General features: G+C 47.1%; 1 protein-coding gene across 1 annotated transcript; it reads right to left on the bottom strand.

Moving 5' to 3' along the window:
• Positions 1–888: 888 nt before the first annotated feature.
• On the bottom strand, positions 889–10410 carry UNC119B (unc-119 lipid binding chaperone B). The gene is given in 8 exon segments (XM_032773695.2): positions 889–5898; positions 6843–7015; positions 7312–7417; positions 8117–8230; positions 9090–9104; positions 10186–10246; positions 10249–10300; positions 10302–10410. Coding segments are annotated over 8 exon segments (711 nt in total). The 5' UTR covers positions 10379–10410; the 3' UTR covers positions 889–5785.
• Positions 10411–12510: the final 2100 nt, after the last annotated feature.

Consider the following 12510-nt stretch of genomic DNA (forward strand, 5'->3'; position numbering starts at 1 on the left):
AAAAACTTGGTCATAACCCACCTGTTTTCCCTCCATCACCCCATATGGAGGGAAGCTAGTAGCTCCTCTTTCCAGCTGTCATCCCACCACACCGCTTAGCCAACTGTAGCCTATATAATCTCACACTAGATGATCTGAACGTTCTTAATCCACATTCAAAAGGTTTCCAGGCTGGGCCCATATCTACATTACCTTTGTACCAAAGTAGTGTTCCAATCCTGAGCACGGCTTCTAGCCACTCGAGTAATAATAAACAGAAGTAAGACTTAACCACAACTACCCTTCCCATCACGCAGTGCTCCATTTGGAGGCCAGCAGCTTCAGTGTGCATTGGATGGTAGAAGCCATAGTCTGTTTTCTTGCCAGTTATAAACCTGCATTACAGATTCAAGGTGAAACATATAAAGGTTTCCACTGTTACCCAGTGTAGATCCAAAGCTAGAAGTGAGGTACTGTGTTTTAAGAGTCATGGAGGATTATAACTCCTGAGGGGGTCACAAGTTTATTATCTAGGGGTTGCAAGCTATCAGCGCCACCAGGGATGGGGCTGACAGCCTGAGGCCCTGTTAAATTTAATAACCCAATTTTTAATATGTAAAAGGGGGGTCACGTTCAGAGGCTTGCTGTATGAAAGGGGTTGCCAATACAAAATGTTTGAGACTCACTGGTCTAATGTGATTCTCAACACTGGGGTCTGCCTTGTGCTGAGAGCCGGTATAATGTGAAGTATCAGAGGGGTAGCCATGTTAGAATGGATCTGTAAAAAGCGACAAAGAGTCCTGTGGCACCATATAGACTAACAGACGTATTGGAGCATAAGCTTTTGTGAGTGAATACCGACTTTGTCAGAGTGTGGGTGAGTGAGCCAAGAAACAGTACTCAATCCCATTCTTGTGAAAATCCTGGTTTATTACTATTGCTTGGGACAAAATAACATTTTATACAAATAAGTCACCTAGTTTACTCTGGACAAGGAGAGACATGACAAGACACAGTGGAATGAGGATCCAAGATAGAAGGACAGCAGAGGAGGGAAATATCACAAGCAACTTCATTGATGCTTCTTGCATTCTCTGTGAAAAATATCTTTAAAAAGGAAAAAATATATTTCTTTTAAATCTCCACTGAACTGCTACTGTCCTTTGTAAACTAAGGGGAACCTGCAGCACCCAAGGATCGTTCTTGGATCTAAAGGGACAGACATGGATGATATGGAGACAATATGGATGGCTCCCAGGGTAAAGGGCATCATGAAGCAAAGAGCCAGTCCCAAGTACAAGGAAATACTGGGCTTGTTCAAATATCTGAATGAATGAATACAGAATGAAGCAAGTATGGATGCTGGATAATATTTTCCCTCAGACAAACTGGTCATGTGAAGATGTAACACTACCTATGTCCTGTTACAAATATTCTGATAGGAGTGCCAAAGCTTTGGGGCATAGAGATGCATTTGCAACTTGCCACCAGCCCAAAACTCACATCTAATATGCCTATAAATGTACCTCATTAACAACCAAAAAATCATAAGGCCATGTAGATGACCATGATATTTGCTAGTGCTTGTATCTTCCTTGACAGATGAAGAGGAATTGCTTGTTAGACATTGCCAGCTATCCATTAGCTTTGTCCTCACCATTAAGCCACAGGGAGAGGGCAATGTTTTATGACTCCAAGAGTTACATCTGGTACTTGAGTCGCACATTATTAGACAGCAGTCATCTGTGCGTCTGGCAGGGTAGATGTGGGCTACTATGTGAAGAGCCCTGCACACAGAGAGCATCACAAAGCCCAAAGCTTGATGTGACAAGACTGGTTCAGAAGACAAACGTTGGATTTAATGAAGTACAGAACCTGGAAGTGGAGTTACCACACTACTTGGCCAAATTCATCTTGCTGCTCCACCACTTATCACAAAATATTATTAATCACCTTCCTGATTCGTTTCCACTAATGTATCCTGTTTTCAAACATTTTTCCCATTATTCCTGGACCTTGACTACAGAAGCAAAATGAAAATCACAGCTCAGAGAAGCTGCAATGGGAAGAGACTTCCAGCTCTTCTCCTCTCTGATGAGAAGCACTTAAAACCATAAGGAAATACACAAAGTTCATAACTAAGGGAGAGAACGGGGACAGCGATACCTGGTCATGTAACACAATGTGACCCTATCACACCAGCTGCAATACAAAATCTTCAGTCACCCATGGAACAGTTGTGCAGGAAGTTTCCTCCCCTTTCTTTGCACAGCACATGGGCCTGAAGCAATCACTGTGAGAATGCTTCCGACTGGTCCCAAGAGGACAAATACTTTATGGAGTTAGTTTGTTTGCATTTTTGGCCCTTTTACTTACAGTATAAGCTTAACTCCCGACTCCCTTTCCAGCCTAGTGTATACTAACAGAGGGAGGCCAGTCTCACATTGATCTCCCACCTACTAACTCCTTAGCCAACACTATAGAAATGTCTGCCTCATTCCGTTAACACCAGCTCCATACACACATATACCATACCAAAACGGACAGCCCATTTGAAGGGGGAAGGGGAAGAATGCGTGGAGATTCCCATTCAGTTCCTTCCTGGTTTGAGGAGCTTGTACTTAGCAGCAAACAACGCAGACTGAAGGCAAAAAGATTCTCTGCTAAGCATGTTTACCAAGGGCAGGGAATTACTCCACAGATCCTCTTCTAAATGGAGAAGCTAACAGCATCCAGGAGAGAGGGAATACTGGATTATGCTCAGTATCCATAACTTCCTCTGCCTGACTAACCCTCCTAGGATAGTGTTGCCCTCTTACATGAGCCTTTTTCTCAGCATGTCTCTGGGGCTAGCCTTTTAAATCTGGAAAACCAATGCAACTGGCAGTACTTCTCTTTTCCAACTGGGAAGTATCTGTTATGATCTTTAGTTTTCCCTTTCTTATTGCTGAGGAGATGGCACAGTAACTCATAAGATACTCAGAGCACCAGTCCTTTCCTCTGCCCTGACTTCTGGGTGCTCAAGATGACCACTGCAGTTTGGAATGGACTCTTCTTCAGCAGCTAATACCCAGTCCCACATTTCCAGGAGTATACTCATGCTAGGCAGATGTACTCAGCAAAACAGCAACTAGATGGCATCCAACCACTGCCAAATCCTCCTACCTACACTAGATACTATTTAAAGATTTGATAATACATCTTATACATGTTGGGATGTTTGTGTACAGAGTATTCCCTGTTGCTGGCTCAGGTGATAACACATCCCTTCTGACTACCTCATTATCCATTACACTTGGAACAAATACAAACCATCACATTCATAAGAACAAGCAAGAAGTAGTTGCTTTAAACAGAGAATTAGACAAAAGTCATATTTAAAGGCACCTGGATGTATACTACACACAAGTTCAGCTGGATTTCCCACCAGCTCCTTGGGAATAACTAGTTATCTCCTTAGACATTCCTCTCTTGAGCATCCTGGAACACATCAGGATAGAAAGCACTTTTCTGGGGAATTGTGTCCTCTCAAAAGAAGTATGATGTACTTGTGTGAGAAAGGATCTTTCAGTATCACCATGGCAGAGTCCAAGGAGCTCTGGAGACAGCTCCAGCAAAAGGAGAACTAGCGACCTTTCTTAAGATACACCAGCTCTACTGATTCTGAACTACCAATCAAATAGGGTTACAAGCACGTCGCTGGGGAAGCTGATGGGTATAAAGGGCAGGAGAATTGTTCTTTACCTCCCAGCTTTCTAACACCACAGCCATACACACACATCTTGCGCCTGGTCACTTTTATTCTATTCATGCTCCCAAGGTATTTGTTGTGATGACCCACAATTAATGCCCTCTCCAAAACAAAAAAAGGCATTTGTGGTATTATTCATAATTAACATCCTCCCCTATAACTGAAGGTTCTTTCATGATCCTTATCCCACATTTATTCTCACCTGTTATCTTGTAGCTAGTTGATCCTCTGTGCTACTGCTAACGCTATTCATCTCCTGCCACACAAATGGAACAACGGCTTCCTTTTATTGTGTATATATTAACAAGCCCTAAGTTGTAACATCCACATTCCTACAATTGTGATTTAATCAATATTTAGTCCTGACAAACCACAGTCTACTTTGGACATTACTTAGCATGACTGGGAACCAACTGCAGCCACTGTGTGTATGGCCACAACGTGCATTTCCACTGTCTGAGCGGGAACAAACGATATTGGCACCGATCAACTTGTCTAGCATAGATAAGGCCAAGCTGTTATACACAAGAGGCAGGCCTGATCAGCAATAGGGCTGGAGTGCGAATGAATGGCAAGGTATCAGTGGTTCAGGATATCCAATATGACACCCAGATAAGCATTTCACTAGTGCACATTTGCATGGCAGAGAGCTAGACCCCAGCCTCAGTGCCTGACACAAATATTTCTTCCCATCTTCAATGCCAAGTGCTACATAGGTCTGAAACATACACTTTGGTTTGGCTGCTCTAATAGCTGTAGTAATTATCTGCACAGAAGAAGTCATAAGAAGTTTTCCAAATCTTAAATATAAATGATCCAACTAAATAGGTAAAACACTGGCAGAGGCTCAAATCCACATGGTTTAAGGATAAAATCATGTCAGTTCTTCCTGTTGGATCACAAGCAGCCACCTCCCAACAGTGCCTGAATGTCCTGGTCTGGGCATCATTTAGGGCTCAGTTTAATACTAGCACAACCCTAAGCACTGGCCCAAGCAACACAAAGTCTATGAGTTGGTAACACCATTGCCTCTTACTATAATACCTCTGATGTGGTATTTTAAAGTCACATGGGTTTAAAAATATATAAAAAGACTGAAGTCTAGGAAGATCTGCCTGCTAAGCAGAATGTTCTTCAGGTGACTCTCCAGGTTTTCCCCCAACCTCCAAAGAAAGAGCTAAATGGACAGACCTCCTACCCCACAGTGCAGCTTGAGCAGAAAAATCTCTTACACAGATGCAGGGGAAATGAAGGTGGCAAGATTAACCTCAGCCCTAAGGCTGAGCCCCACTCACAGCCCAGTTATTCCCTAACAACAGCTCAAGGCGTAGGGAGTCTGGCAGGTTGATTTAATGGCCAATTTAGTGTAATCTCTCTTTTCAAACATCCTGAACCTCAATTAGAATCCCTTGCAAGACATACTTGTAACAGATTAAGGAATCCTGGGAGTGGCCCAGGTCCCTGGAAGCAGAAGGAAGATTCCTGCACCATTTAAAGATAAATTCATCCCTTCTTGTAACTCTCCCCTTGAGGGACGGAGGAGCAGGGGTGCACACTGGGAGCCAGTCTTAGTCATTCATACAGACTGAACCACTATCCAGTAAAGAGGTTATCTGTCTTTCAGGCTCCACTTGGAAAAAGCAGATTCTCGTACTGAGAAATAGCTTGCCCACATATCAGCTGAGCTCTCTGGACAGAGGACAGTTTGCCCACTGGATGGCACAGGGTATAACCTAACAACAAAAGCCACAACATCAATAATCTGCTAGCAGAGCCTTAGATTCCCTGATCCGAAACCTAAACAAGGTACCATCAGAAACAGAGAGAAAACCAGAGGCAAGGTACATAAGAATGCCAGGGAGAGGAGTGTTGCAGGGAGATTTCCTTTACTGTCACAAACTGCCGCCTCAGCCTTCTTGCTTCATGTTTTGAGTCCAGGGGTGAAGGAAAGGTTCAGCAAGAGGCCCTGGTGCATGAGATAGCAGCACTCCTCCCTTTGTGCACGTCTGGAATAGTTAGGGATAGCACAGCGTCCAGTGGACATGAATGCAAAGATTACTGTCCCCCGTTGTAGGCATAGTCAGCCTTGTTGTGCATGATCAGCTTGTTATCCACAAAGTAGAAGCTGTCTGAACGGGTCTCATAGGGGTGTTCAACCATCAGGCGGACTGTAGGAGAGAAAGGTCATGAGTACTGTGTCTGGCACATCCCAAGAGGCAGTGCAATGTTAGAGGAAAACAAGCATGTGGTAAAAAAAACCCTTTGTCACTTTGAAGCTCTGCCTCTAAGGAGAGGTAAGACAAGCAAACTGGTGTAACTGTGAGAGCCTCAGGAGCTCCGCACTGGCCCACTTGTTCAGCCTATCCACAGAATGCACGTCTTCAGGCTGTCAAAGCAAACTGGAAGAGGGTGGATCACTTTCACACAGATATTCTGGACCCTGTGTCAGGCCACAGTACAGCAGCACTGAACAAGTACATTCCTCCTCTGAGACCTGCATGGTGTGGAGTAAGTGGAAAAACTAACGTCACTTGGACACCCAGCTTGTGTATTCAAGTCACATACAAACTCAGCTCATCCTCCCTCTGCCAGACATACCCAGAGAGTGGCAGAGAGCATTCAACTGTTCCTGTTCAGTCTGTCCCTCAATGGCACAGCACGTCTTGTAATAAAACCACACAGGGAATATTCACAGCTTGCCATCACAGATGGCTCTCCACAGGCTCCCAGAAAAGAAACAACCCCAGTCTGCAGCTGGAGGACTCAAACCGCAAACAGTGGGTGCTATGAATGTGTGTCTTTGGCCGTTAAAGGAATATTCTCTCCAAGTCACCACGGTTACTTCTTGGACTATGCATTTAGGCATTATGTGCAAAAGCCACTGTGACTCTGAGGTCATCAACTGCCAATAAAGGAAAACACCAAACCTCAACCACACAGCATATGAAGGCAACTTGCTTAAGACTACACAGTGAGCCATCAGAAGAGCCAGAAACTGAACCCAGATCTACCTGTTCCTAGTTTCCTGTCCCACCACATGACCATCTATCATCTCAGGGAGAGAGAGCATTTGAAAACAGCAGCAATTCAGTGAGGGAGGAAGGATACCTACTGAGGTCCTCTGACAGCTGGGGGAACTCATAGATGTGTTCACATGTGTTCCTGCTGCTGGGGATGCAGAAGCCAAAATCAAAGTCAAAGTTCTTCAGCAAGCGATCCCGGAAGTAATGTCTCTCAATCATTCGGAAGTTTGACACTGGCTTGTCTCCCACTGTAAACTCCACTCTGCAGGCATAGGGCAGGAGAAATACACCTCATGAGACCATCTAGCTCACTTCAGACTGGGAGAGGCAGATAGCCTCAGAGCTGTGGTTATGCAAAACCTAACAATACGGCTGATATCACTGCTAAACTGAGGCAGATCTTGAAACCTTCCCCGTCACTATTAGCTTCTTTTTCATTTGTATTGTGAACTGGGTTCTCACTAGTCCATTGTTAAGTTCACCTATGAATTGACAGGGTTGGTACCTAAAGTTCCTTGGAGGCATTACTCCCCCCTCTTTGTATGAGCTTTTACTCACGTTGCACCGACTGTCCGGAGACGGAGAAATGCTGGGGTGAACTGATAGCGAACAAAGCGGCCTGCACTGGTGTCCACTTCTCCACTGTCATCCTCATCATCTTGCTCTAGAAGAATTTACCAACTCAGAGTTAATCTTCTGATGTTCTAGGAATAACATGCTTATGGCTTGTAGGTGGTATACAGAAACCATCCAAGACATTGCTCAGACACCTGGCACTGCAATATCTAAGAACTGTTCTTTGATATGTTACTGGCATTAAGAAGTTAACAGAGAGCAGCTTCATAGCAAACTCAATTGATTACATGGTCCAAAAGACCCTGCTCACAAAGATGCACGTCCAGGAATCAACTATGGAAGTACATAGTTACTTGACCACTGGCCTTTTACCTCCAGGATCTGCACTCCAGTCTTCCTTTGCCTACTTACACATAAAGGGATCTTTGGTGGGACTTAACTATGGAATTTGATAAACCTTGATCTAATGTTCAGGGGGAAAAAAATCAAACCGTATCAGACCACAACAGCAGCACCACAACTATGGGGCATGCAAGTCCCCCAAATACTGGGCACCATCTGTAACAACCTTGATGAGCTTAGGAGGTAAAGGGATCTCTAAGCACAGTATACGCATCCCACCGAGCTCACAAATGGAAAAACAGTATCAGCCTATAGGGACGACATAGGTGAACTCAATACAGTATGCATAGTGAAAGATCTTGGTGTTTGGCCTGCACAGCTCCTTCCCTGCATCCCACCAGAACCCATAATATCTAGTCCTTTCCCCACTGTCAGCAGGTTCTACCTGAAGCAGAAGGCTTGGCAATTTCAAACAGCACTGTCCCTGTCTCCAGGTCCCGGATCTTGAATCTGGTGAAATCGATATTGTAGATGTTGTCCTCAGGTTTGCATAAATAATCTAGAAGATAGAGGAACATATTAGGGGGCTCTTTTGCTCACGACAGTCCAGATCAGGAGAAGAAAATATGGGCCACTAACCCATATGCCTCAAAGGTTCTCCTCTCAGGTATCAAAAGGCCTTCAGCAACATTAACTGACCCAAGCACCTTAGAGCCTTTAGGGATATTTCCCAGAAGTTTCTAGTAGAGTTGGGGGGGCAAACAGCAAGGAAACCAAAAAGCAAGTTGCCAGTTAAACTAATCAAACAATACAATGCAGTTCAGCATTTGGACTCAGTGCTGACTGAATCAAGTTACTACTACTCATATGTATATACTGTATAACTACGATAAGTTACTAGTACTACTCAGATAAATATACTAAGTGAGCTAATCCAATCAAAGAGGAAAATGAGGCTATTTATTCAGTATGCCACAGTTTAACACAAGCACCACCTAAGCAGCATCACTCCTGCAAAAAAGCCAACAGGACAAATTGCAAAAGGGAAGGAGAGTTTGGCTCCTGCTTCATCAAAACTACTGGAAATTGAGAGACCAACAAACTGGAGGAGTACATTGAACAAGGCTGACAAGCAGTCTCAGGGTTTCAGGGATATTCATCCTAGATAGGCAATTAAACAAAACTTTGATGATCTAGCCAATTTAGGACCTGACACCAAAAATGTAACATCTACATGGGCATGCATGTGGAACTTCACAGAAAAATCTGAGTCCCTATGGACCAATACAGTCTCAGTATTCCAGACCCTGACAGATTTTGTTCTCCAACTTTTCTGTCTGTGTGGACAAACCAGAAAAAGTGGGATGCCTCAGCACCAAAATGGACCCAGTTGGAAAAGCAGAGATCTATCACAAGACCCTGACAACTTCTGCCTTTCAACCTTTTCATCTATCCAGCCAAATATGGCTGCTGAGAGAGGAAGAAGAGCAGGTCCTTCACGTAGTCTAGACTAGGATGTTTTCTGGAAGAGATAGTGGGGTCCCCAGGGAAGCGGTGTCCTGGACCGGAAGGAATATTGTCCTGGCAAGGTTACTTCTGGTATCCTCAGAAGAGGATATCAAGTTCTGCAGAAAGACTGATACTGGGGCCGCAAAGAGGGTAAGGTATACGGAAGGAGTAGGCAACAATGGCCCAGAGCCTCATCCTGCACTTCAGACCTTTTAATCCGGCCCTTGAGCTCCAGCCGGGGAGCAGAGTCCAGAGCTTGCCTCGCTCCAGCTGGAGCCAATGGGAGCTGCAAGGACAGTGCCTGTGGACAGGGCAACACGCAGAGCCGCCTGTGTGGGAGCCGGAAAGGATATGTGCCACTGCTTCTGGGAGCTGCTTGAGGTAAGTGCTGCCCAGAGCGTACACCCCTAATCTCCTCCTGTGCCCCAACCATGATCCCGATCCAACCCTCCGAACCCCTCGGTCCCAGCCCAGAGCACCCTCCTGTACCCTCAACCCCGCTCGGTGCCAGCCCAAAGCCTTCACCCCCTCCCGCACTCCAACCCCCAATTTCGTGAGCATTCATGGCCCACCATACAATTTCCATATCCAGATATGGCCCTCGGGCCAAAAAGTTTGCCCATCCCTGGTACAGGGGGTCCCTGGTGGCATATGTATGGATGCTGGTGGGTAAGGTGTATTGGGATCCCTCGGGGGCCAGTAGTGTATAGGGTTTTGAGGGATATAACGGGTCCCGTGGGGTAAGGGCTGAGTCTCGCGGGATGCATAAGGGCTCCGAGAGCAATAGTTTATGGGGGTCCTGGAGGAATTCCTCAGAGAAACGGTCCGAGGATCCCGTGGGTCACATCCTCTTGCTGGAGAGTCCGGGGACGGTAACGTGGGGCAGGCGCCCGGCGGTGGGGCTAGACCTCCGGGGCGCCGGTGGAGGGGATGCCAGGGGGTCCCCCAGGGCGCGCGACACCAGGCCGCGGTGCCAGGTCACCACGCCCAGCTCCTCTCCGTGACCGGCAGCCCAGGACGTGTCTGGACGGACGGTCTCCAGCGCCAGCAGCTCCGATTCTGAAGCGCGGGCAGGGCCGCCCGCGGCGCCGCGTCCCCAGAGCCCGCGCGCCCCGCAGCCGGCTCGCACCCCCCCGCTTCCCGGCGGCGGCTTCTGCTCGGGGCCTGGCGCCGCCACCCTCGGCCTCGAGCCGCTCATCGCCCCGCCACCTCTGCCAAGATGGCCGCCGCCTCCCTCCGTAGCTATGGGAGCGAGGGGCGGGGCGCCGGCGGGGTCAGAGGGCAACGGCGCGATGCTTGGCAACCGGGGTGGCGGCAACGCCGGAAGTACTTCGGCCCCTCTGCTTGTCTCTGAGAGCCCGGCTGGGGACTGAAGCTAAGCATGGTCCGCTGCGTGCAAAGCCTGGAAGGGAGACCCATCCTGCCAACGCAGAGCCCAGCGTGCTCCGGGCGCTGAGGGATGGGAGCCCTGTAGTTACCGCCATACACCCCTTCCCCCTAACCAGCTAGACACTGTTATTCAGCATCGGCTGCCCCCGCGCCTACGTGGCAGGCATCAGCCCCACCCAGTCTTCCCCCCTGGAAGTTACTGTGCAGAGCAAAGCCCAGGAGCTGTGGGAGTCAGGACTCCTGCCAGTGCTGGGCTGGCTATGCGCCACATCAGTTCTACCGCTCTCTCTGGGGCAGCTCAGGCATCGCTGTTGCAGGGCTGGTTACTGTGCTCTGCAGTCACAGCCGGAGGGGGGGGCATTGAGCAGTCTGCAGCCACCAGAGCTATGCTCACAGAAAGGACCATTGGCAGAGCAGAGCAGTACAAGGATCGGGGGCAGGGTGGGCACTTATGCTTTGGTGAACTGATACCAGGTAATCAGAACCAGTTTGGATGAAGATCTTATTTGTTACAAGAAAATATGGCATAAGGCCTATTTCTCAATCCTGCTAAGAACAGCTTTGTATTCTGCACTGTGGATGCCCTAGTCACATCTCCTCTGCGTGCTATTCTAGACCTGAAACCCCATGCCAGCTCTGCCCACATGCAGCCTTCCCTCTCAGGGCACAGCAGAGCAGAAATAGTGCAATTTCTAAAACTAGCGCTGCATCTGCAGTACTGATCAATATGTCTGAGCACACGAGGAGGCACCTAGGGCACATTAACATTTCAGAACAGCTTCAACAGAGTTGCATAGATAGCATGCTAGGCTGTGTTCACACCTACACCTCATTCTGAACGCTTTTGCTCTGCTCAGCCCATGGCTGATGTTCACTCATTTTAACAATGTTGGGTTTTTTTAAGTTATAGATGAAGCACCTGCTCCCAGCAGCCATAGCAGTCAGTCACTGCAGAGATTCTAAGGTGGATGAATTAGGCTGATAATGCAGAAGCTCCTAGGAATTAATTGAAGAGATGAAAACAGCACTGCTCCCACACACAAGACTTCAAGGACTGAATTATCCTCTAAGATGCGTTATGAGGCCCTATTTCTCCCAGTAGCTGTAGTTCGAGAGGCAGCTAAGCTATAGCCCTCGGCAAGCACAGAGCTGAAGCAAATAGAAGCATTACTATATTACTCATTAATCTAATTGAAGAACGTACCTTCTGGGGCAGCAATTTAATTACAGAAAATGGGTAGCTTCCATCGCTGAGGAAAGAGAGGAGCAGCTGCACCACAAAACAGTGGTAAGTCATTTCACTTAATGAAGTAGTTACAATTTGTGGTTTCTTGATCTCCCAAGCACCAGCCCACCCAGCCAAGTAGGGGTCTGAACCCTATAACTAAGGTCACAGGCTTCCATGAATTTTTGTTTATTGCCCACAACCTGTCGGAGTTTTACTAAAAATACCCATGACAAGATCTTAACCCTACCTACTATTCCATTTTGGTAGTGGGCCAACTCAGCAGCAGACTTACAATCTAGGATACCTTCACTCACCACACCAGCCTCCAAGTACCTGACCCAAACTCAGGCTGAGTGGCTTTGCTTTTTGCACCTCCCATCCTTCCTCTGCATGTTTATTGAGGAAGCAAGCTGAGTGGGACAGAATCAAGACTTCCTACATCTCTGTAAACCCTCGAACACAACTATTATTCACTTCCAGGTGGTCTCTGTGCCAACAGCTGGCACTGCTTCAAAGAGAACGCAGTAAACTCCCTGCTTTTCTACCCCAAAGGAGCAAATGCCTATACTGCAGTTTGGAGAAGCTGACAAGTGAGGCAGGGCTCTCTGCTGTATCCGAGTCTCCCTGCCTTCTCTCCTCTTTTCAGATCCCCAATACGCTCCTTTCCCCCAATCTTACCCTCAATTACTACAACTTATCCATAGCAAAGATTG

This window comes from Chelonoidis abingdonii, chromosome 22 (genome assembly GCF_003597395.2).
Source record: "Chelonoidis abingdonii isolate Lonesome George chromosome 22, CheloAbing_2.0, whole genome shotgun sequence".
Classification (NCBI taxonomy): domain Eukaryota; kingdom Metazoa; phylum Chordata; order Testudines; family Testudinidae; genus Chelonoidis; species Chelonoidis abingdonii.